The sequence below is a fragment of the Gymnogyps californianus genome, chromosome 28 (genome assembly GCF_018139145.2).
Source record: "Gymnogyps californianus isolate 813 chromosome 28, ASM1813914v2, whole genome shotgun sequence".
In the NCBI taxonomy this organism is placed as follows: domain Eukaryota; kingdom Metazoa; phylum Chordata; class Aves; order Accipitriformes; family Cathartidae; genus Gymnogyps; species Gymnogyps californianus.
Window position 1 is genome coordinate 4,257,001 of NC_059498.1, and position 26,702 is coordinate 4,283,702.

Consider the following 26,702-nt stretch of genomic DNA (forward strand, 5'->3'; position numbering starts at 1 on the left):
CTTGAAGCACAATCCTATCGCTCCCTGCTCAGCGCAGCGCTTCAGCTATGTCAGTTACTGTCACTGTCCGTCTTTGTGAGCAGCTACAGCTTAATTTCATTTGTTCTTCAAGTGGCAGGTCCAGTCATTTTTCAGGATCAGTGCCTGTTTTTACCAACTGATTCGTCTGGATTCTTGTCGCGGGTGGTTAACGCTCGGTACTCTTAAAGACTTCACCTGCCAGAATACATCAAACTCACCAAACGAAAAACACGGCTTTTAACAACTTGCCCAACTCGCGTCTGATGAAGATGTGTTTTTTGTTCTTTCTCTCTTTGCTAGGTTGTTGCTTATCACTACTGCCAAGCTGATAATGCCTACACCTGCCTGGTGCCAGAGTTTGTGCACAACGTGGCCGCCCTGCTCTGCCGCTCGCCGCAGTTCGTTGCCTACAGGGAGCAGCTCCTGCGAGAGCCCCACCTGCAGAGCATGCTCAGCCTGAGGTCCTGCGTGCAAGACCCCATGGCCTCCTTCCGGAGGGGAGTCCTGGAGCCCTTGGAAAATCTGCACAAAGGTATTATAATAACGCTCCCTATGCTTTCCCTGAGCTCCTGCTCACCTTTTTTTATTATGATTTTTAAAATGCTGCTTAGTTGCATCTGGGCATTTAAACAAAGCCATAGATTAATCCTTCTGCGTCGCATCTTAAGAGCTGCAGGGAAGAGGTGAGATCTGGAGAAGCTGAGAATATGCCATCGTGCTTGTTTGGAAGCGAGGGGTTAAGCACCCCTCTCCTCCTGGTGTGCGTTTCAGGGCCGTAGATGAAACACTAATGACAGCGTGCACTTGGCTTTCTCTTTTCTTGTTTTCTTTCACATTCCAGATCTGGCCTCGCAGTTCTGAAGGTGAAAACAAGCAACAATTTCCATGCACAGCTCTGCTTATGGCAATGTGTTCCAATTTATTTGTTGAGAGGGTTGAATGTTTTTCCCTTTCCCTGCCATTATTTAGTGGACTTTTGAGAATTTGAAGCTTTGACCTATAGAGCTGATACCATAAAAGTCTGTAAAAACCCTGTGTAAAGCTTCTAGGGGAACTGGTAACAAGCCTTATCCTGATTACAGATTTCAGAGCTTTTTCTAATGCAGCATTGGTTTTGTCTCCTTTTCTTTCTTTCCTCTGCTAGATATAACTAATTCATTGTGACAGCCGCTAAATTTGAGATCTTTGCTCGTTGCCATGAAAACTGTCGGAGTGTTGCAGAGTTCAGGACTCTGTTGTCCTGCAAAACGGTGTTTATTAAAATGGCGTGCTGCGAGTTGGCTGCAAAAACCAGTTCAGATAATTTTCTGTTATCACTCTACATACGACAGTGTAGGAGCCAACGTGAAATAGATGCAGCTTCTACGAGATTCAAAGCCCTGTTGTTCAAATCAGCTCTTCAAAACACAGTGTCCAAACTCTGAGCAGCAGCATCTGGGTCCAACACGCGTGGTTCCACCAGGCACAAAGCACATGTAGAGCCAGCACAGCTCGACAGCAGTTGATTTTCCTGGCATGGAGAAATGTCACTGTAGGAGTAGCGTGGCTACTCTTTCCTACCAACACTCCTGGCAAAAAAAAAAAAAAGATACATTTAGGAACCGCTGCTCTGAAGGAAAATAATTTGTGGTTATTACAGTAACTCCTTGGGAGGTATTCCAGCTCTTGAATTCATTTCAGAGGATGCTTATTTTTCTTGCCAAGCAGGTTGACCCCCATCTGGTCCTAAATTCTGGGGGGTGGAAAAATTTTATATAAAAGCTTTTTTTTTTTCCTCTTGAGCTCTGCACTCAGCACAGCTCCAGTGGAGCCAATGATCAGGACTCCCATCTTTCAACCTTACTGATCGAGAGTGCTGGCAAGCTAATTTGCACCAAGTGTTCTGTAACAAAATGAACAGTGTCTGGAAATTGGTTTTAAAATATATAACATTTAAGACTCTGTAAATATATCAACAGGTCTTTTACAAGGTGCTGCTGAAGCTTTAATGCTACTGGGACAAAATCATTGCACAGATGTTAATGGTGAATGTCACTGAGAAAGTTAGATTCATGTTTCTCAAATATATATTTTTTTTAATCTCAAGGAATCTAAATAATATATAGGAGAACAAAGTTCTGATTCTTCCCCTACTCCGTGCTTTCTCCTCTCTCCCTCAGGCTTTATGAGGAACATGAGATGTGGGTATAAAACGCGGGCACTATATTCACTCCAGGATTTCAGAAAGTAATAAAGTGTATTTTCTAGTGTACCCAATAATCTTACTGAGAAGTTAACTGAAAAAGGATCTATGGTAATTTTAATGCAAAATAGGTGTTTTTCATATGGATATTAACAGTATGTTAGGAAATAAATGCAAGTTGGTAATGTAAGGCAAGGACAAGATGGAATTTCGATGCTCAGCAGTACCGAATGCAAGGTGTTGATGCATTTCTGTTCTCCCTGGAACACCACAGAGACGGCTCATGTCATCGATGAACATTTTGTGCTGGGTTTTTATAGAAAATTTCCTGACGAAATTTAAAGTCAAAGAGAAAAGCTTACCTGCTGTTGGGAATACTGAGCTTTTTGATAGCAGGATTTATCCATAGTACTTTACAAAGAAGAGCAAACTTTATACAGATCAGAATCTGTAGTACACGTTAATAGCATATGCCAACAACAGACTCAGATGTCCCATTTCCTACCTGTTTTTGAGTTTATTAGGCAAGATTACCTTTAAGAAGATACCACTTGAGCTTAAGATGCAAGTCCAAAAGAGTCTGTATCGTTAGTTGTAAAGCTATACTCAGCTCTCAACATCTGACATAGAAACACTGACTTCATTGTCTGTATCAGTTTGGTTACTATATTCACCAGCAACAAAAAAATCCTGTTTAAAAGGTCCATGATTTGCTTTTTGCAGGATCTTTTTTATTCCCCCTGACTCATTTATAAAAGAAGCTTTGGCTACAGACTGGTGATCAAACTCTTGAACAATACTGGAAGTTCAGAGTCGTTATGAACAGTCTGTGCTGAACAGAGGATGTAACCTCCAGAATGTTGAATGACCTTCCCCATGCGTGCAGACTGATGATGGTTTGCTCTCCTCAGATAATTGTTTTGCCTGTGAATCCAGCTTGCTTTTGTTTCAAAATGCTTGCCCAGACCTTAGTTGATCAAGAAGCCAGTGCCCAACGTGCAGACGCCAAAATTGGAAGGATCTAGAGGTGTTGGGGAAGTGAATTTTTTGGTGAACCTTCATTTAGCAGTTGCAAAAATTAAGACAGGCTGACATCAGGGTGAGAGTTTAATACCAAAACTATAAACAACCGCTAATAATATGTTTATTAAAACTTATCAGAAAGATACTGATTCACATCAAATAACATTGGACTTTGTGGAGAGGGAATTTTTAAAAAGATGATTAGCTATTTTATCTGTGGGATATCACAGTTGTGTGTGTGGTAACTAAAATAAGTGTTTTATAAGAATTGAAATTGTGTATGTGTGAGCCTACCTCTGTGTATATATGCAATTAATGTATCATAAGAAAGGTGCTGCTACTGTGTCTTTTTTCTTCTTTAGCAATATCTGATGATGCTTTAAAACACTGTAGTGAATTTGCAGTACATTATAGTCACGTGTCTAGCCTTTCAAATAAATGCTTTTTCTCTTTCTCTCAGAGAGGAAGATCCCTGATGAAGATTTCATTATATTAATTGATGGTTTAAATGAGGCTGAATTTCACAAGCCGGATTATGGAGACACCATAGTATCATTCCTGAGCAAAATGATTGGAAAATTCCCTTCCTGGCTGAAGCTGGTAGTGACAGTCAGGACAAGCCTACAGGTATGTTGAGACCAAGAATTGTGATGAACTGTGTCATTGTCATGATGGGCTTTGATAAAGAAGATCTTAGTGGATATCTGGATTTGCTTAAGAGCCTTTTGACTTTTTTGTACTTGGATTTATATTCATGTCCCCAAACTCACTCTACAGCTTTGAATGGATCTAATCCAGCATCACTTATTCATGTCAATAAATGGTCATCAGCAAATAGTTTAGTTCATTTGAGTAAGACGGCTCACATGCCAACAGGCTACTTACTGTGCATATTAGGAGGGTAGGGCCTGATGTCTTGTCAGCCTGTGCTGCTCGAGAACATCCTCTCCTCCATGTGGAAGGGAAAGGAGTTGGTATCTTCATACCCCTTCTGCATGACCCGGAGTGTGAGGGTGTGATTGTTTCAGTCTGGAGGAGTCAATGTTGGGCCAAGACATTATTCAGCTCAAAGAAGACTATCTTGAGCAGGTGCTGAAGCTCTAAGCTGGATGTTGTTTGGGTTATTCTTAAGTATTTTTATTTTAGTTTGCAGCTGGGCAGGTTTTTACCTTCAGCCTGTCCTTAGCTACTTATCATCGCTCTTTTGGCATAAGGATTAAGCTGACCTTAGTTTGTTGGCTCAACTGCTCGTCTGAATGGAGCAATCTGGGAAGCAAACACAATGACCCAGTTAGGGCAGATCTGCTCTTTCAACTGTTTCACAGTAGAGCTGGTTGATTTGCAGCATCACTTGTGGGAACATTCACACTGAGCGTCAGAGCCCAGAGGAGGCAGACATCAGAGGGATGGGACACGTGTTTGGGAGCCAGCTCAGAGCCACTCTTCAGCTGGCCCAACTGCTCGGGGCAGAAAGGCGTGTCTGCAGCCCTGTAATTCTCATTTTTTCATTATTAGCCATTTTTTCATTAGCACAGAGCTGTGGAGTTCATTTTTACCGAGCTCCATTAAACAGTTTTACTGAGATTGGCTAATATTTACTGCAATCCACAGGTTGATTTACTGTGGTCCTCCTGGCAGGGAGCTGAGTGCTGGTTCCAGCTCCATCAAGGCAGCCAGCTGCTGCGCGCTGCCTTTGTAGCTGGGAACGGCAGCTGCTCCCCAAGACACCAGGAGAGCACAGGCTCTCTGCTGTTTTGTGCTGGAGTTCTTTTTTTGCTCAGTAATGGAGTACATTAAACATGATTTGGAAGAAATCTTTTTGTAATTGTAGGTAAATTGCATCCCTATGACTTGAATTCCTCATTTAATTAGGGCTTTTGCAGCCCTACGGTCTTCACTGCAAGCTTTAGTTTTGAAGTGTGCTCACCCTCTTTATTTTATTGGAGAGTTGGTGGCTTCTCTGCCTTGTCCAGCTCCATCGCGTCATTTCTCCTCTCTTTGCAGTGACTGAGAGCCCGTGATGCAAGAATTCCTTTGGAAGGGCCTTTGATGGTCTTTGGTTTATGTTGCATAAGCATCATCAGTGCAGTCAGCAGATGAGAGAATTCCTGGGCACAGTATCCTGCAGCAGATAGACGTATTTACTTTGCACTGGAAAATATTTGCTATTATCTGTCCTGATGTTTCCGTGCATTTCCCTGTTGATAGCAGCTGTGCGATACAGGAGCACACTCCGAGAGAGGTGCTTAGGCTCAGCTTCAGCAAAATTTCTTCTGGCCTCAGATCTGTCGTCTGGTTGTCCATTCCCTCTGACATGACAGCAGAAGGGATGGCATGTCGATACGTGGTTGGGATGGGGTAGGAATAACAAGGGCACTGCTCTGTGTGAATTTTCCAGCCCTTTCCATGGATGCGGTATTAGGAACAGTGTCCTTCATTTTTATTTCAGTCATGTTTCACATGCAACCTACTTGATTATAGATGAGATTGTGAGGTCCTGAGGGCACAAACTGCCAGCTTGTGTGCTTGCCCTGATGGAAGAGGTCTTAAAGGAGTCTCAAAGGTGCTATTGTAATATGAATTAAGTTTACTTAATGAATAATAAACACTGCCAGCATGAGTATCCTTTTTTTTTTTTCTTTGTAGGAAATAATTAAGCTGTTGCCCTTCCACAGAATATTTTTGGATAGACTGGAAGAGAATGAAGCCATAGACCAGGACCTGCAGGCATATATCCTTCATCGGATACACAGCAGCTCAGAGATCCAGAACAACATCTCGCTTAACGGCAAAATGGACAACACTACGTTTGGCAAACTGAGTTCTCACCTCAAGACCTTGAGCCAAGGGTCGTATCTGTACCTAAAACTCACTTTTGATCTCATAGAGAAAGGATACCTAGTACTAAAAAGCTCCAGCTACAAAGTCGTCCCAGTGTCTCTGTCAGAAGTTTACCTGTTGCAGTGCAATATGAAGTTCCCAACGCAGTCTTCCTTTGATCGGGTTATGCCTCTCTTGAATGTGGCAGTGGCATCTCTGCATCCATTAACAGATGAACATATTTTTCAGGCCATTAATGCAGGTAACATTGAGGGCACTTTGGAGTGGGATGACTTTCAGCAGAGGATGGAGAACCTTTCTATGTTTCTTATCAAACGTAGAGATATGACGCGAATGTTTGTTCATCCCTCTTTCCGAGAATGGCTTATTTGGAGAGAAGAAGGTGAAAAGACCAAGTTTCTTTGTGATCCTAGGTAAGCAAACGCTCTGAGAAATCAGAGTTTATGAATGTGTTCATCTCATACTGTTATCTGAATCATTTCATTTTGCAAGGTTGCACATGGATGTGGTTACCTGACTTTGGTCTGTCTGCACTGTAGATCTCTACATCTGTACTAGTCACCTTAGGTCTTTATGTTGTTCATGGAAAGATATAAGCACCCCCTGGCACACAACTGACCCAGCAAACCTGATAGTCGTCTTCAGAACGAGATGAGCAGTTACTCAGAAGGCCTCAAGTTGACTAGCTCCCATACAGGCATCACCAGGAGTGTCTGCATTTCAGCAGATTACTCCTGCCAACTCAGTCTGGAGAAGGGGAATCATCCTCCCTTTCTCCAAGGGTATCAAAACCGTGTGAAATAGAGGGTAAGGAGATGAAGGATGAACAGTGTGGATACGTCTTTTGCAGTTGGCTTCTTTTTGAACTTGTGTTCCTCGTAGTACTACTAAATGTCTTTTTGAAAGCAAACTAAGGAACAGAATCAGGCTCTAGCAATTTTGAACTGTAAATACATATGTAATCTCTGTCCTGATAGCAGCTGAGTTCCTGGCTTAGCTCACAGGGAACAGAATTTAATCATGGTTAGATTTATATTCTTTAAATCCAATGATCACTATTAATAACGTTATCTTTGTTTCTACTGAAGAGTGGAAACAGACGCTCTGACTATAATTCTGGTAGTTTATCCCCATAAGCTTTGCTCCATTTGGCCTGCCCATTTCTTAAAATATGATTATAAAAATCAGGGAAACACTTGGATTCAAGGCCGTGTCAGTGCGTCTCCCAGACTTTATGGTCAGTCTGAAGAAAATACGAGTATCTGCTGGAACCGAATAGCCACCCAGCTGATTAAAGCAGTCATAACTGTTAGCAGTGTCAGAGTAATTTACCACTTTAAATTTTGTGGTAAACAGGCTGCAGTAGAAAAATACTATATAGCTCCTCCCAACGGGCATCTTCTCTGTTTTAGTAGGTTCTGCACAACAGTCCTATCAAGCGAACCCTTTGTAAAGCATCTCACAGCAGCAGGTGTCTTTATATCAATCAGTGTTAGTTATTTAATATCCTTCCTCGGAGTCATTAAGTGCTTGTCACTGCATAATGCTTTTCCACCCTGTTTCCAATGCCGGTGCAGCACTTATGCCTGTGGAGCTCAGAGCTTTCTCCCTCCCAGTCGCTCCCACCTGGCACTACTGGTTTTGTCTGGCCCCTGTGGTTTTGGCTGGTCTGGCTGTAAGAGAGCTTGTCGTCAGCCGGGCAAGGGGACGGCAGCCAGCATGCCTGGCAATTATCACTAATCACACAGCACTTGCCATAAGAAACCATAGTGAGAGCAACTTGGAAAAATCGCTACTTACCTTCGTTACCATGAAAATAAAATTAAGGTGCAGGACGCTTACTTGGTGGGTCAGGCACCCCGCGCGTGTTGGGTGCTGCGTGTGGTAGCAATGCATACGGCTGGGTAACGCAGAGGCTTTGGTTCTCTGGGTCCAGAAATACTCCTCTTCATTCTCACAGCGATGGGTGAGGGCATTCTCAGGATACCAAATTCAGAATGAAACTCCAATGTGCTGCACTTTAGGTGGTTTCGCACTGAAACCAGGCGTGCAACTGCGTGTGATTTTAGCACGAAGGCACAAATCAGCCCGTATTCGCTCAACAAGTCACCAGCAATGTGATACGTCTCTGCTCAGGGTGCGGGTTTGGTGCTGCCTTTGATGAACACCACGAACACGTCGTGCTGCCCTTGGGACTGTTTGGGAGACTTTCAGGCATCACTTTTTGTCCCGTGTGTGCCATTTCACATCATAAATTAATGGTGACTTTAAAGCGTACGGGGAACGCTCATGCTCTTTGCACATAGGGAATCCCTGCAGAGCTAACCCGACTCAGCTCCTTGCCACTGGCGAAAAAGAAGTTACAGTGCATCTAACAGGCTCCCACTGCCTTGAGTGTGAGTCCATACGTACTGGAGGACTAATAAATATCTCTAATGTATAATGCACACTAATTGCATTATACTCTGATGGTAGATAATGAAACAGGATACATTTCAGTGATTAATAGAGAGGAGCCCCTGAGATTCAGCTGTTGTGCTCCTCAAAATCCTCCTGTCCAGCTCTCAGGGAAGAGCTAATATTGAGATGTTGAGCTCAGAGCATGGTAAACCCTTTGCGATGATTAAGATAAGTAATGATTTTTCACGTTATTTCTTCTAAAAGAAGCACAGCTTGCCACTGACGGAGCTCATAGGAGTAGCCTATGAAAATTTGCCTACATCTGGTTTGTTCACAGCCAGTTTGATTTCTTTCTGCTCGCTTGGGAATTGAGAAGACATGGCAACTGTATAGACTGCTCCTCAAGTTCATCATCCGGCGTTGCAGAAATGCACCGTTAATGTGAAGCTTTTTGACCTTGCCATGTCGATACGTAAAGAGTCAGGTTGCTGAGGCTGATTTTTTCCCCAGGAGAAGAGCTTTGAAGTGAAATGTGGTTTTGTGAAGCTGCTCTTAATTGACTTACCCTGTGAGGGTTACGGTGGAGGTGTGAGGATGTTACAAAGGAAATTGGGATAATGGACCTCGTGTGTCCATGGCACTGCAGCTGGGGTAATCTTCCTCGTTTAATTAATGAGAGTGAATTCCCATGTTCTCGGAAGTACGGAAAAGAGGGGAGAGGAAGAACACAATGTCTAGAAATTATCACATTTTTCTACGCTTTTAAGATAAACAGCGGATCTACATCCTCCAGGTTTTTGTGTTAGCCTGTTGAGATGCTAACCCTCTTCTTTGAACACTCACCATGCATTTGCTGTCCAAAGCGAAGGCTAATTGGCATCGAAGGGGAACGCTATCGCTGCAGGCTCTCCCGCAGGGGAACCCCCCCCAGCATCCACCGTTGTTTAATAACAAGGCACCAAAATAGCGTTTGTCAGAGCGTTTAACCAGCATTGCAGTAATGACTTCCCCAGCCTGTCAGTGTAGCACTATTAACCAAGCATCTTAGTTGACAAATAACATAAAACATTTTAGGGAAAGACCCAATCCTTTGTGACTAGTGCATGGAGGAAATGGTTATTATTGTACGTTCACTCTTACACTTGTATTTCTTAACCTAAATTCTGCTATAATGCTGTGCTGTTTTCTGCCTAGACTTAATCAGAAACTTCCATGCAATTATTTTCCATGCTTTTACAACACTAATAAAATGTTTTATCCCTGTGCTGCTGCTGAAGGGACTGTGAGACAGAAGTGAAGTGATTTGCCCTGGCAAGGCAGTAAGAGACCCATAGTCAGATATGGACCCCAGAAGTGAAATTACTCTATCCAGATTTAAGTATCAACATCTGAGTTACTTGTCTAGACTTGCTTTATAGTCAGAGGAGAGAAATAAGAATGATTCATTTCATCATGAGCTAAAAGGCTAAAACAGGTCAGATGAAGAGTGCCTGGGAAGCATCTCCTCCTGTTGATTTATGAAGGGAGCTCGGGGTGATGGGCTCACCAGATGTCTCCAGTATTGACAAATAAAACTGGATGAGATGAATTCTGTCCAGGCTGCTGCTCTAACCAATACACAGGGTTTTGAGGTAGATTTCACAGATTTTATTTTCTTGTACAGGAAAGCTAAGGAAGGAAAAAGTTACTCTCTGTGCTGTTGTCTGCATATGACTGTGTCAGTTTGGGCTTTTGCGTCTCAGGGTGGCACTGGACCACCCAGCGTTGTGCGTGCTGGTGGCGTGTCCCCTATCATCGCCGCTCAGTCTGGAGCAGGGTAGAAACAGGCGCTTTGCACTGCTCAGGGAGCTTCCCAGCATCCGCGGGACCTTAGCAAAATGAAGCATTTAGATCTTCACCTCAAGTGCTTCATCTCTGGCTTGGATTCATCTCACCTAATTTTAGATGCTTGCAATCCACGCATCTGTTCCTCAGGCAGTCACTCTGATCTCCTTTAATACTTGAAGCAATTCATCTGGCCTGTTTTAGCCGTTGACTTGGATGAGCTGAATTCCATACCCGATCCCCTCCGCTGCCTGGAGGGCAGTCCAGGGTGACTCGCTCAGGCATGGACGTGCCGCTCCCGGAGACGTGACCTGCGCCCGGCTGGAACTCGAAGAAGATGGGAAGCTGCAGAGGTGGTGCCATCGGCACAGGCTTGCTCCTGTTTGCTGAACTCTGGAAGTGCAGCCCAAGGTGTTTCTCCCACCCGGAGCTGCGGTGTTGGATAGGCAGAACAGAAGCTCTGCTGAGCTGGGCTTTGTTAAGGCCAGTCTGCGAGTAAGCGTAATGAAGAATGCTTTTTGTCTGCAGAAATTAAAGTGTTCCTTAACATGACAAAGGTTCTATTCTGCTTCTGGCTCCTTGCTGGTACACAGATGTTTGGTTAACTGCACTTACTCTATGATTTACCATACGATGAGGACAGCAGCTTTTTTCCTTCCATAAGAAGAGCGAGAGCGGTGAGGACAGCAGTCACCAGCCTGATGATGGAGGAGAGTCTCCTGGTAGAGAACTTTGGAGGAATATCCAGCTGCTCACAGGAGGTTTTCACTGTGTGGAGATGCCGAGCTGTTCTCATGGATACTACAGATGGGGTGTTAATCTGAAATCCAGAACATCTGTGACTGGGTTTCCAGAAAAGCTAAATGCTCAGGTATGGAGAGAGACCAGCAGGCATTTGGCATCTCTCAAAATCATGGTGTGGGTGCCTTGTTCAGCGATGGCACCACTGGGCTGATCTGGCTCTGAAACCCAAGCTTGGAAATACTGCATGAGGAATCAATACTCTGCAATAGATGTTCTCTTCAGTGCACTTTAAGACTTTATCAGGCAGCTCCTGCTCATTGACATTATTAGAAGATACCTAATAATCTGGGATATCACAAAAAAAATAATCAACGAGAAGTGCTGGTGGCTCCACCGTTGAGGTTGAGGGCATCTCCTCATCTCTTCCTTCCTCTTCCACATGCACGAACCAAATCTGTCCCTGTCCCTGAAACCCCAAATAAAGGCAGCCTGCGTGGATTAGCGTGCAGCAGCGATCCAAACAGAAGTATGCATCTCTAATCCAACACGCTGAGTTGCCATGGTTTCCAGCAGAGCTGTCTTTTAATACAATACAGTGTAGGTATTTTGCATTTCCCTTTTTCTCTCGGGAGGCATGCTGCAAGTGGAGACTTTTCCTACACAAAATTAATGTTTTTATATATTACCCAGCAAAATGATAGAATGTGTACGTTAGAAAAAAACAAGGGTTTTTTTTCATTTTGATGGAATGCTTAATCTGATTGACAAATAACAATCCCCAGTCAAAAGATAATTAATTTAGAAAGTTTGGAGGAAAGAAGTTGGTGAAAATTACATTTATAAGGATTCAGGGATACAACAAACAGCTTTAAATGACATTACGCATCAGCTTCTTAAAAATTATCCACAGTTAGCTCTCCATACATAGCTCACTTTGTTATTATGGTGCATGGATTAGTTGACTTTCTTTCTCTTTTATATTATAAGATTCTGAAAAGCTCTTGAAATACACTCTGCTTTATTGTTAGCTGAAATGATCAAGTGTTCACCAAAACTCAGGCTATGTCTTAAGTGTTTTCTCTGCGTTCGTGTGGGATGGATTTTACTCGGCGAAGCGAAAGTGCTATTTGAATTCAAGGTGAGGCAAAATAATGGGTTTAGGATTTATTTGAATCCCTTATATACTTATGCAGAAAATTAAAAATAATGCAGTGCCTGCTAGCACCTTGTGAGGATGGAGATGAAATACTCAGATTTTCACAAGCGGTCGGCAGTCAGTGGCAACCCCGGCTCTCGAGGTGCAGCAGGGAGCTGAGCACTGCTGCTTCCATTATTATTTAGCATTGCCTTACCGTTGGAATTACCTCTCTTAATGTGTTTTTCACGGCTCCAGAGTGCCAGTCTTTTAGCTCTGCGTGTATTGTAGCTCACGCTGGGCTTTTCTGAGTGCCGCGAGGTACAGGTACGTGCCAGCACTTGGTGCATCAGCAGAACCAGGAGGGATGTGTTGTAACCTGTTGTTCTGCCGTCTCCAGCTGTGGGCTGGATGCCACATGTCACCGAAATACATGAGGTCAGTTTTTTTCCTTACCCAGCCTGCTGTCCAGTCGTCTGCGCTTGTGCAAGGCCTGTGCTGAGTTAGTATAATTAATGACCCAATCACCATGGGATCTGGTGTTTTAAGATCATTTCCACAGTTCTAATTTTGGCAGAAGTGTGGAGCGTGGTAGAAGCAGTGGCTTTCCTGTGATTTGGGGCAGAGCTTTGTCTATACCCATAGCATAAGAAGGACAGTACAATGTTTCTTGCTCTTTTAATTTACTCCTCAAGCAGACCGTAGTGAGTGCCATATTTTTGAGTCACAAAGATGAATCCATCATAACGTCCTCCAGTTAATTGGAGGGGCAAACACAATCTGTTCACCAAGCGGTAGAGACCTGATGGAGTGCTGACACTGAGAATACAACTTTTAGGCTTCCCATATGACTTCCAGAATAAAGCTTTCTGATTCCATGACTTGTAACCTAGTACATTTTGAAATGTAAAAAGAATGGGCAATAGCTCAACAAAATGAATGTAGGAAACTTACTTTATGCAAGTATCCACGTCACCAACATCTCTAGATGTTAACTCTAATCTCATGCAGAAATATAGAGCTAAAAAATAAATTATTAAAGCCATTGGTAGCACGTTGGGCAGCTGTAATGGGGACTTCTCTGAGCATCAGAAGCCAATGCTTGTGTAATACAGGGTTCAGGACAGGGTGCATGCAGAAGAGAAGGAAACTTGAACTCATTCATGTGGTGGCTCTGTGTCTAGCAAAGCGGTGAGGTGGCTTAGCTGCAGGTTTTTCCTCTGCAATTTGGGCAGGGCTGCAGCTGCAGCGTCAGTTGGAAGAGAAGAGGAGAAATGGGAGACAGATTATAAATCATGACAGATGAGATGGAGAGCAGATGTGATCGCTACCACCATAAAGGACATCAGTAGAGCAGCTTGTTTTAACTGGCTCATTAGACATGCAACCTCAGCATTCGGAGGCAGAGGGGGTTTTGAATATATTTAGTGTCTTGAGTTACTGTCCTCATAAAATCTTTTCTTTTTCTTCTGGACTGTAAACTTCTGTTTGCTGTACCATTTTCACATCTAAATGGAAGAAAATATTCATGGAATAGTCCGTTCTGTGGCACTGAGCCACCGAAAAGAGAGAAGTGGAGTTAATCGGAGGCAATATCAATGCTGACTGAAGAAAGAAATGTTGCTTAATTTCTTCCTGTTACTTCATTCCTCAAATCTTAAGACCCACTTACAGAGCAAAGCCATCTTCCAACAGTTCAGGAGAGAGTAGCCCTGGCTTTGTTCCATCTTGCTTCTCACATGGTCATTTACTTCTGGTCAAAGCGGCAGTAAAGCACTTCCAAATCACATTCCCCATTCCTCTATAACCCCATATATTTTAAATTACATCAGGTGGAATGAGAACAGAAAGTGTATCACTGTTGGTCTTTTGAGATCTGCTCTGTGTGTTAACTGTGTAGTCACTGGAGAGCTTACTGAAAGATGTTGTTATTCATTTTACCCATCCAACATATTTATTAAATATGCCAGCAATCTTTTCACACTGCTCTTGGACGACACTTCTTTTCTCTGAATATAAAGTAATCTGTTCCTGGCAACCAGCAGATTTTCTGAAAAGCCTTATGAACTGAACGGAGACAAGGGAATTGCATTTTTACTCTCTGGATCTGATTTTTTAAATCTCATTAAGTCAGGGCCTGTAAGCGCTTGGAAATGTTTTTTTCTCTTCTTTATCCTTCCTTTTTTGTTCTGTATTTTTAAATCATTGTAAGTATCTTTTGTTATCTTAAATCTGAAGGGTGCCATCAAAATTGTCTGGTTTTCCTCTTTGCTGCTTCTCTTGGCAGTTCCCGGCGCCTGACTGCCGTTGTTTCATGTAGTGTAGAGGTTCTCCAGGATCAGCTCCTGACATGGATGGAGCTCTATTATCCCGGATAAACTACAGACGTACTCTTTCTCTGTGATAGCCAAGTATATAACATAATCTGAGGCATGCGCTCCCCATCCTTGATAAAACATGGGTGCAGCACGGTTAGTATCTATGGAATTTGTAATAGACGGCCTTGAGAAATGAAAATGAGACCGGGATTGCGAGCAGGTCTGCAGCATAGTCTCAGCTTCAGCTGAGCTGCATCAGTGAGGTCATTGCTATTACATCTCTGAAAGTTACTTGAATAAACTTCCTACCTGAATGATATTGCTGTGGATGCTGTTAATACCACGTCAGAGGGGTAAGGAGCTTTCTAGCTCGTTCAAAATTAGGAGTCATTAAGCACAAATGCTCTAAAGCATCTCTTAATGCTGCAGATCTTGTTAACTACTGTTTGTTCCTCTCCTGGCTGCGTCGCACGCACGCTCGATCAGCCTCCCCTGCCTGCCTGGGGCCGAGGACGTGGGGCAAGGCAGCGCGGGCTGCATTTGGAGCTTGTGTTTCTTGAGCACGTACCTCTAGATGTGAACAGGATTGTAGCTGTGCAGATGGTATTGGTTTTACTGGTGTTCAGTCACACCCTGGCAATGAAGAAACATCCAGTGAGCCTATTGATTTTATGAGATGTCAGAAACTTTTAAGTCCTCCATCGCCAAGATGCTGTTACTTAAATTAAAATTGCTCTTAAGGATAGGCCAGATGCCGTTAAGTGATTCCATTTCTGCTTTTCAAATGCTCACAGAGTGGTTCATGCAATTCTTTAGCTCTCCTTTACACAAATCATGGTTTTGCTGCTTTTACTGCTTAGGCTACATGAGGCCGCGGGGAATGGTAACGAAGCACTAAGAGTTAAGATGATGACTGGATATGGATTTTTTGTGCGATGCTTTGTCTCCTGTAAACCAGAAATAGTCAGTCTAGCACTTCTGCTTGGCGGCAATAACATCATGGTTGAAATATTAAATTATGATCGGATGTCTTTCTAAGAGACCTGCTTCAGTGAAACCGGGGTGCTGGACTTGGTATGCAAGTCTATGGCTCATGCATCTATTGACGCATGGGTTGAGCCTTATCTGAACTGGACTTGGTTTGTAAGGCTAGCCCATGTGTCTCTTGATGTATGGATTGAGCCTTAACATCTGTACTATAAAAAAGTAAGCTTAGATAATCATGTATAGCCCCTTTTAGCCTGGAAATCTCATGTTTAATACTCAGAATGATGGATTTCTAGTTTACAGTTGAGGCCATTAGGTGTTCCTCTGTGTAATGACCAGTTGTGATTATGGTATGAGTGGGTCAGTGCGAATAAGACAACTGCTGGGTGAAGAGAGCAAGCAGCAACCCTGCTGGCATAGGTTTCTTGTCCCACTCATTACGAAGCGTCTGCAGTTTCCTAAAGCAGCTCGAATTGGTAGCAAACTGCTGCTGTGTCCTCGGTTACTTCTAGGCAGGGTGATGGTTTTTGATCGGATACTCCATAGCTTGTCTCGCTGCAATGAGATCTGACCCAAGGGATGAAAAGATTTTTCTTGGCTTTGAACTTGGCTGTCCCAGTTTGCTCAGCAAATTAAACCAGTGTTTAATTCTGTAGGAAAGAATATCGCGTGCTTAAGAGCATTCCCTGTTTTGTTTGAATTTTCTTGTATAATGTTAATGCCTTCCAAGTTAATTCACAATTAGAACATCAGAGGGAAACTATGTTACAAAAATCAATAAATAATTTTGGTGATTAAATGATCCTGCAAGAGGAGCTCGCTGAGCTGAGCTTGGCCTTTCTGCAGCCTGGACAGACATCCTTCTGAAAGCGAAGGAGGCTCCAGGCTTTGTCAGAACAGACATTATTGTCTGTGCTGAAGTTATACAATTGCACTCTGCAGAGCTGAATACACGTCTCTTGGAAGACCAGATTCACTGGGCACAGTGTCAAATCTCTGGATTTTGGAATGGTTTCATGGGATTAGCTGGAAGAAGGGAGATGTGGGTGTAAATGAGGGAGTTTGGACTTTGGTAGGTTCAGAAGTAAACAGGACTGATTCTCACTTATTTTTTTGCCTTTTACTCCAGTAGTGCAATGCCTTAACACTAGAGTAGTTTTATACCCTTTTAAATCTCTTTTACTTTGCCTGAGGGATAGAGTAGTATAGATGAAGCACAGATCCAGGAGCTTTCAATATTTTCTTTTGTGTTTCCCCATGCTCCATCACAGCTCTTTGGTCACGCTGGTATTTTATTAGTGACACCTTGTCCCCTTCCATCTGTGGCACGAGGGACGGGGGGCACAATGAGGGATGTGCTTGAGGTACCAACTCACTGCGTCGCCTTGCTCTGTGCCCAGAGCTATATGTGCCTCAGCTTCGGGTAAATAAGGGAGCGGATGTGTAGGGCCCACTCTGCTGAATCCAGCATCTCCCCTTGTGCCCATACATAGCCTTCACTTACATTAGCCTTCCTTACAGCTGCTGTATGTGTGCACCGGTTCATGCTATGCAGGGGCTTGGAAGGATGAAGACTCATCTTTATGTCTTTATATATACATATATGTGCACATCCATGCAGGCACCCCTGGCCATTACAGGAGCCGACACAGGCAGCCTGCGAGAGCAGACAAAGGCTGCTGGAACTGAGCTGGCAGCGCTATTAATTTTTCACAAAAAGAAATCTTATATTAAAAATAGAAAAATCTCTGACGATAAACTCTGCAGTGGTGAAATTCAAAGCAAATGATTTCACTGAGCTCCTTGATGTAGAAATCATTACTGCCATCCTCTGCTGTATTAAAAAAAAAGAAAAGAAAAAAACCAAAAAAGCCTGTGCTGTTGGAGTCTGGTTTAGCATGCAATTAACGTTGACAGAACAAGTGACTGCAAGTATTTATCAACAAGCCCAAAGCCAAGGTCTGGGAAACATTGCAGAGGTAATGTATTACTGATGAATACTGTACTTTATTCTGGAATAGTTCATACACGCCTTATTCATAACAGCCAAAGTCATGCATATAATTAAATTTAGGTAAATACCCTACCGGCTGCAACTGAAAAGCAATTTAGGAGCTAACTGTGGAACTGGGCTCGTGTGTCAGTCGGGAGCTGCACTTCATCTCTTGCTGTGAAGAAAAGGCACATTAGAAGTTTCTGGATCTTCAATTCATGCTTAGGATTAATATAGTTACAGCTCCATTCAGAGCCTTCCCAAACGTTTTTGAAGAGTTTTCCATCAACAAGCAAACAACTGGTATTATTTCCTCTTCTGTGATGTGAAAAACAGAGGTGGAGAGGGGTGGCTGCGGGGTCCCTTTGTGCAGCCGCTCTCGGATCTGGAGCAGAAAGCCGCGGTTCATGATCGCCACCCTGATGACTCGCCCCAGAAGGGAAATGAGCTGATGGCTCTGAATGAACTTGCACCACCACCCTTTTAGTGGAGGTAAATGCGTTGGCTCTTCTCCAAACCGTAAGCGCAGCATTGTGAGTCTGATGAGCGATTGAGATGCATTGAGTGTATTAGAGTGATTATAGGTTTTCATAATCTGGCTGAACGGGGACGGATAAAATCTAGCAATTGCTGCGCTCCTTGACTTGCAGCTGTATCTAGCAACACTCAAGCTGTGTTTCATAGTCACTTGTTTCCTTCTGATCTGTTTCTCCTTTCCATGGGCATTCCTGGAGGTTAATCAGCGTAATGAGCAAATGCATTTGTCTGTCTCCTTTAAAAGGCTGTGACCTGATGTTCTCCTCCCACTCCGAAGATGGGGAATAAAGAGAGGAAGAGCGAAAAGAAGGCAAGGCAACAAGCTGTAGCTAACTTAAGGTGCTACAACCACCTTAAGGCTTCCAAGGCCCTTCTGTTTTCCCAGCTTTTTACGTTTTGTCCCTTCTGTTGATGGTATATGGAGAATTCTAACAGCACAGATGCGTGGAGATCAGTGGCACTGCCCTGTGCACAAAGGCATCCTGCCTAATTTTAAGCACTCAGCTGAGGCATCTAAGCTACGTCTTGATGGGCAGAGTCACCATCTGGAGGAGCTTCTCCTTCTGCAGTGATGGGAAGCGTGGAGCTATGGGATCCCGACGCGGGCATCTCACCATGTGCCAGGCCAGGGTGTGGAGAGGAGCTTGACAGGCAAAGCATGCAAAAAAAGAGTTTTCCTTCAGTTTCTTTTTAAGCTCAAGTCACTCTAAGAGTGAAGGGTACTATCGGTCAATAAAAACGTTTCAGACAACAGTTTATTATTTGCATTGGTGGTGCCTCTATAAATTTAATTGCATTTTGGAGAGAGGCACAATAGAATTACTCACCAGTGAAAGAGTTTATTTTATTACATGTAAATGGGATGCGGTGCTCTTTCACCTATCAAGACCTGGGGATCGAGTCTTGCCTTGTAAGAAAAAGGCGTTTTGTTTTCCATCCTGTTCTTCCAGCGGGCACATGTCCGCATCCTAGCAGTACCACGAGATCTGGCAGAGCATCGTCGGGCTCCGCTGAAATGAATCCGTGTATTACCGGTCCAAAAGGAGGTTCATTGGCAGGGCTTGGGGGGGACCTTGCCAAACACCTGGCCGTGGCATTACAAGTCTTTCACTTCTATTCTGAGTTTATTTTGAGACAGGGGTAATCATTCTCCCTGGATGGAGATGCGCTGGTAAATCCCCACCATTGTGAAAACTTCTGTCTCCGGTAATATTTACTTGCTGTTCGGCCATGCGAAGCACTTTTCTGCTTTACCAAATAGTGATGAGCTAATAACATTCCCTGTCCTTAAAAGCCCTTTTAAAGCCACAGTCGATATCATATTTTATTTTCTTTGGCTGGAAGGGGTTTGATTGCTTTTATGTGTAGTCACATTTTTATTTAGTTCCAGAAATAAAGTGGGTTAAAAAGGACTCCCTTGGGAGTACCCAGGAGTTTAAAGAAGAATACAAATTTGTTGGCAAAACCAAGAAAACTGCAAGTCCCCAGACCACTGAGGTCCAAGCGTGGAGCCTCGGTGGCCTCCTCCCCTGCTTGCTGGGTCTCCTGCTGTTGCATCCACGTGTGCCCGCAGGGGCAGGTATTTGCCAATCTCATCCAGAAATGGTTTGCAATACTTCACGTTTTTGCACCGCGTGTGTTTTGTGCGTGTGTGGAGAACCAGCTTGTCGCATCTTTGAGAAGACTCAGCCACGTTGAACTTTCAGTGTTATAAGCTGGAAATTTGTATGTTTAAAAATGTCAGTATAAATCACTGTTAGCGAAGGAAGTTATTGTCTCTTTTATTACGTTTTGCGTTAAACAGGGCTCTGTGTGTAGCTCAGTTAATTTGCTTTGGTTGTCAACCTGGTAGGTCATTGCCAGAAGCGTCTTTATTACTGGAAAAGCTGGAGAATGTGTTTAGGAGTTTTACATGGAAATAAAGTTGCTTCACTCTGCAGGATGTGTCACAGGGTGGAGAATGTAGTTGTCATTTAAAGGACGTTTTTTTCAAAGTGTGGATATTTTAAATAAGTCATTTTCTAATGACTTCAGGATTGGTGGCATGCTTTCAAAGTACAGTTCTCCTCTGCAAAATGACTATAAAAGTAGCACTGCAGCTTTCATGAAATTGTACCTCTGGTGTTTCCAAATTTACGTCTGCCCATGGAAAATATATTGTTTTATTTTTACTGTCCTCCAATGTTTGGGGTTTTTTGAGTTATCAGTGATCACCAATAATAAAGGATGCAATTAGTTGGTGGTTTGCAAGTGAGAATTAGTCCAGCTCTGTTTCCCAAAGCTGGATGAGGTTGAAGGCTTAGCAGGAGCAAAAATTGTTGTCAAAAGTTGTTTTGTTGGTGTAACAAGCAAATACTAATATACTCTTTCTTCTGATTTTAGGAGTGGCCACACATTGCTTGCCTTCTGGTTTTCCCGTCAAGAAGGAAAACTAAATCGACAGCAAACTATTGAACTGGGACATCACATTCTCAAAGCACATATTTTTAAGGTAACAAAAATTAAAATGAAGACTTATGCCAACCTCATCCCCGCTGCGTATAATCCAGCGCTGGCAGCGTTCAGTCTCTTCTTGTTTTAGGGTTGCTGTAAGAAATGTGATTGCTTCAGGCTGCTAAAACGTGTAGAAGTGAGCTTTAGAAAATTGGCAATGGTATATAAGAAATCCTTGAAATTAAACTGTCCTTCAGACTGTAAATTCAGCAGATAGCCTCCTTACCTAAAATTACTCTTCTACCGTAAGAGGTTTCTTCCCCTGTAAGATGAGTTCCTGTAACAACATCTAGAAAAAATAAATCTTTTAAAAGGAGTGGTTTTGAAGAATCCAACCCAAAATTTAGATTGTAAAGGGAAAATTTGATGGTCGTTAAAATCTGATGGTCGGTCCATTTTACTCTTCACACAGACATTTAAGACCTGGGTAACTGCAAGGCAAACTTGGATGTGAGCATCAATATGACCCATAAACTAAGTATCATTCTTGTGCCTGTTGGCCCATATACCAGAAGATGGAAATGAGAGGATGGATTTGTAAGGTCACAGGAAATACAGAATTTCTTAAAACTGTTAGGATCTGTGGGTGCTTAACACTAGCAAAAATGAGGTTGTACTTTTATCTGGTCTGTATATGATTTTATAGGCTTAAGAACTTTAGCACTCCTGTATTTCTACAGCAAACAGATAGTTTGTGTCTTGTGTCAGTCCTGTTGTATTTCTTTATTGAGTTCCTGTCGTGGTTTAACCCCAGCTGGCAACTGAGCCCCACGCAGCCGCTCGCTCACTGCCCTCACAGTGGGATGGGGAGGAGAGTCGGAAAAGTGAGAAAACTCGTGGGTTGAGATAAAGACAGTTTAATAGGGAAAGCAGAAGCCACGCACGCAAGCAAAGCAAAACAAGGAATTCATTCACCGCTTCCCATGGCAGGCAGGTGTTCAGCCATCCCCAGGACAGCCGGGCTCCATCACGTGTAACGGTGACTTGGGAAGACAAACGCCGTCACTCCCAACGTCCCCCCTTCCTTCTTCTTCCCCCAGCCTTCTATGCCGAGCATGCCGTCCGATGGTCTGGAATATCCCTTTGGGCAGCTGGGGTCAGCGGTCCCGGCTGTGTCCCCTCCCAGCTCCTTGTGCCCCCCCAGACTGCTCGCTGGTGGGGTGGGGTGAGAAGAGAAAAGGCCTTGACTCTGTGTAAGCGCCGCTCAGCAAGAACGAAAACATTCCTGTGTTATCAACACTGTTTCCAGCACCAATCCAAAACATAGCCCCGTACCAGCTACTATGAAGAAAATTAACTCTACCCCAGCCACAACCAGCCCAGTTACCTGTGCTGAATTCACTGTCATCAGGTGTAGTAGCAAAGTCTCCTCGTTTGGGAAAGCGATGGCTGGAGCCAAAGGGAAGAACCCCAGATCGGCGCATTACCCCATCAGTGTATAATTTTCAAATTTTGAGTTCTGTTCCCAAGGCCAAATTCAGCAGTGAGTTTACTGTTCAGCTGCCATTTACATCTAAATCTGGTTCCAAATCTTCTTCGTTTCACACTTCCATGGTAGAAACAAATAACAGGGTTTCAGGCTCTAAACAAATGACAATTTTCATTAAGTGGACAAGTTGCCTGTAGATTCCAGATTTAATTGAGCAATATTTACAATAGTAGAAAATGCCAATTAGCATATGAAAAATGTCAGTACAGCCTTCTGTTTCCAATCACTCGGCAAAATCCTTGGTTTTGCAACACTGCAGTAAGAATAGTATGTCTTGGTGACAGATAAGCATAACAGTATGTTATTTAGAAGTACTATAAAGTTTTGAAAGGGTTTGGATTAGCTGTATTAGAAACACTGTAAAACTTAGCCTTTTGCTTTTCCTTGAATAGGTTTGTTTTTATTCTTTTTTTTAACAAGTGTTTACTGAGAATTTGTGAGTGTTTACTGAGTGAAACAATAGCTGCATTAGTTTTTGAAGGAGGCATTGAGCTGGAATATTGCAGACCATATTTAAGACCTTGAGCATTCTTTAAAGAAAATATTTCCGAGAGAACGTACACAGACTCCTTTTTCCGTTCTTACTGACTGTATTTGTTTCTAAACAAGCATTTTTTTCCATTCAAGCTTTTCATTCTGTCTGATCTTTTGCTGAAGCCGTTACCAGTACGGCATGGGTTTTCTGCCAAGTAGGCAGCGTGTCAGGTCATCAATTCAGTCTGTTTTTCCTGAAGTTATCATGTTATAGCAGCAGCTTTCCGCAGACACAAAGATCCTAATTTTGCAGTTATTTATGGAGGCCTGATGCCATTGTAATTCCATGTTATTTACCCAACATGAAGCCAGGAGAGGATTAGAACAGGGCTAAAGCATTTTGTCCAGCCAGGGAGTACTGAGTGCTGGATATAGAGACAAACTTTCATTAAACAGTGCAGAAAACTTATTTGTCCTTCCCCAATCCCTGTCAGTTCGAACCCACCGGTACCTTGTGCAATGTAACGATGGGACACTTGGAATTTCCACGTGTAAAAAAGCAGTGATGCGCAGACACAAGGCGATGACCTGACACACAGGTGGTAAGGAGCTTTCACACTCCCCTCTTCACGTGATGGCTGAGATCTGCTGGTGTTCTTTTTTAAGCACAAACATCCTCAAACAGTTTGGGGAGAAAAAAAAAAAAAGTACAAATGTTTTAGTCTTTTAAAGCAATTACCAGTCTTAACAGGAGCATATGGAAACCCAGCTTGGAAAGCCTGGCATGGAATGAAAGGGCAAGAAGAGAAATGTGCAGTAATGATACAAGAAGACCCAAACTTCAGACTGACATATGTTTTGCAAATCAACCAAAGAGAAGTCTTTAATTTCATCTTAAATTAGTTAGCTAAAATGTCAGTAATCCAGAAATAGGTGTCCCTCGTCCCCAGATTGAGAATGTAATGACAATTACAGGCAGAAACACTCACTTTGGCAGCTACAGGTATGTAAAGGTGTCTGATATTCCTTGAAAAACAGCCTTATAAAGATCTTGTGTTGAAGGTGCCAATGGCCAAATAGCAGAGGAAGCGATAAGTTCGAAATTAAGGATGCTGACAGCTGCGTACAAGAGTGCAGGACAAAAAAAGCAAGGCTGTTTGAAAACTGGGGTTGTGTGGGGTTGGCAAAGTTATTGAAATGAAAGGTGCATGGTCAGGCCATGCCTTGGTCCTGTGTTGGATGGTCCCAGTGAAGTGGAAACCACTGATGATGTTTCAGTTTGATGTTGTGTCAAGTTGGGATTTGCTTTTGCTGAAAGATTCAACCTGCTTTACAGTTCTGGGCAGAAAAGGGAAATAGAAAAGGAAGATACGATCTGTACAATGAGAAATAGTGCAGTTTTGTTTCAGCAACTGAATGATAATGGTGTTGAATGTATTTATTCTTTAAAGGATAAATATCATCTTTTATGACTTGCACTAATATCTAAGTATATATGTTCTAATACAGCGGTTGAGATTTTTATAGCATATGTGGTTATCTTCAGATGGCTATTCTGAAAATACATATTCTTTCCCTTGGTCCTGATGGTGACTCAAACAGCTTATTTATGGGTTTGATAGTATTATAACTATTTTTAAATTATTTTAACTGTTTATTATAAAACTGTTTTCCGTTTGTCCAATTATACTGTACTGAGTTCACTGAAATTTAATATTGACCTCTAATGTCCTGTATTGTGTCATTTCAAAAGCAGCTTTTAATGGTGGCTAAAATTCCTGAGCTCTTTTTCTGCCTCTTAACACAAGCAGATATTTTTCTCTATTTAGCTCCCTGAATTTTGAAGGAAACAAGCACATGGAGTTGTTATTTATAAGAGCTTGTCTAATCTGTTGCTTCTTTTTATGGTAAAACCGTTTCAAGTGACAAATCTGTTGATGGCTGGTGCAATGCTTCAGAATATCTTTCACACGTAGGTATTAGAGGTCTGCAGCTGAGTCCAGCAGCGGGCTCAGATGGTGATTCCTGCACATCTTCCTTTAGAGGAAAGAAATCCCACCTTTTGCTCCTGGTTTTCTTCCCACTGCCCTGCACCATCCATGTCAGTCTGTCATACAAAAGACTTATAAACTGAAATGTGATCCTGCTGCTTTGCACGGATAGAAATGACCACATGGCGTGCAAGGAAGTAGAAATCAGGGTTTGCATATCAAAACAGAATTAAAGATGTCTGTACGGTTTCCATGGAAACAGCAGACTTTAATGGTAAATCGATAGCAGAACAGCAACATATAGGGCGTACCGCATCACACAACGGAGCACAACACGCAGCGAAGCTCGTTGCTGGAGTTGCAAACCCATTCCTCTTGTCTTCGATCCAGCCGTTTGCTCCCATCTCTTGGCTACAGAGCAATTCTTGCTCCTTCGATAGGAGGAGGGGAAACTTGCTTAACAGTTCTGTGCTCTGCCGATTAGTGTTGCTGGAAAAAAATGTCAGACCTTCTATATATTACGTATAGCCTGATCACAGACACCAGCCGGAAAGGTTGGAGACAGTCTGGGATGAGATATGGGAATACTGTTCTAGGCTGTGGTTGAGACTTCCTTAATTTATCTTACTGTGAGCAGATATTGTCATCTAGTTTAACCGTGTGAATAATAAGGAAACTTTGTGAATCAGTTCTGCCAAAATAACATGTACTTCATTATAAAAGAAAAAAGAAGCACACTGTGCTACTTAGCATGACATTTTCTGAGGGTGTTGAATGGGTTCGGGTTGCTCACAGTTTAATTCTGCCTTTCCTAGACCTTGGAGATGGCTACAGTACCTTTGCAAGTTATTTCCTACAAGCGTAATATTCACTGCAAAGATTGGATGTGGCAAATTGTCACGTTATCTTGTGTACAGCTGTTAGTGTCTTGAAACTCTGTGAAGTCCAAAGACCCAGGAGGATCTGCCCAGTGTAATTGAGCATATTTGTAAGCTTGGATCTAACTCATCTTTTCTTTTTTAGGGGCTGAGTAAAAAAGTTGGAGTATCTTCCTCCATCCTGCAAGGGCTTTGGATCTCCTACAGTACCGAAGGTCTTTCGATGGCTTTGGCATCTCTGAGAAATCTCTACACCCCAAACATAAAGGTACTGGAGCAGGAGGAGAGCTGGAGTGGTTCAGAGCTTGCACGAGAAGCTCCCAGTGATGTGCGGTAACCACGCACAGAGTATTCGCTGTAGCTGCCTGCCCGTGGTAGTGGTCCTACCCAGACAGTGCCGAGCAGCTTGCTGGGTGTTCGTCTTGAGCTGGGGAGAGGCCATCAGTTCAGCCAGGATTTTCTTACCATCTGGGATGATCCCTCAACTCTTCTACATGGACCAGAGATCTCCTTTTAATTGCAGCAAGCGAATAGTGAATTTGCGCCTGTGCAAAATGGTTCACTTGCATTTTTCTTCCCCAAAGATGTGGGATGCGACAACTGGTGTTGAAATTTGACAGCCCCTTAAAGGGCTCTGGCTTAGACAAGCACTAACTCGGAGGTGACACCAAACACAACGGCACATGCTCACGTGCTAGTTCAGGCACTTCGTGCCCATTTGCGTTGGTAAGGGTGAATGTGTTAGCTTAAGTGACTTCATCTCTACAGCAGAAAGGATTTCAGACAGTGATACAGATTTCAAATTGTCCTTCATCTGGAAGGAGGTTTGCCCCAGCTCCTTCCCATACGGGTGAAAATGCCTAAAATGGGCCCGTGTATTTGGCAAGTGTTTTTACTGGGCATTTTATGTCCTTCGCTGTTTGCTTGGAAGCATGCAGAGGGCCCTGGTTTAAATTCTTTTGTTGCCCTGAAAATAAACTAATGTCTCTCCATAAGACTTAGCTAACAGGAGCTCTTCTTTCCCTGCGCAGGTCAGTCGGTTGCTGATTTTAGGAGGTGCAAACGTGAATTATCGGACCGAAGTTCTGAACAACGCCCCCATTTTGTGTGTCCAGTCTCACCTGGGTTACACGGAGATGGTGGCTTTGCTCTTGGAGTTTGGGGCCAATGTAGATGCCGCTTCGGAAAGTGGCCTGACCCCCCTTGGCTATGCGGCTGCTGCTGGATTTCTAAGTATCGTTGTGCTGCTCTGCAAGAAACGGGCCAAGGTAAAGTGACCATGTTCCTCTAAAAGCTGATTTAAACTATTCCGTGTTTATGCAAGGCAGGGCACAAGCTGCAGGCAGGATACGTATTGCTTGTTCAAGAATGT

The 26,702-nt window shown here is 43.1% G+C and overlaps 1 protein-coding gene across 1 annotated transcript in view; it reads left to right on the forward strand.

Moving 5' to 3' along the window:
• TANC2 (tetratricopeptide repeat, ankyrin repeat and coiled-coil containing 2) overlaps nt 1-26,702 on the forward strand; it is a 253,232-nt gene that overhangs the window by 200,652 nt on the left and 25,878 nt on the right. The window contains 6 exon segments of the mRNA XM_050911874.1: nt 322-553; nt 3,687-3,853; nt 5,873-6,480; nt 20,388-20,496; nt 25,476-25,598; nt 26,362-26,598. Of these exon segments, the coding sequence (XP_050767831.1) occupies nt 322-553; nt 3,687-3,853; nt 5,873-6,480; nt 20,388-20,496; nt 25,476-25,598; nt 26,362-26,598 (1,476 nt within the window).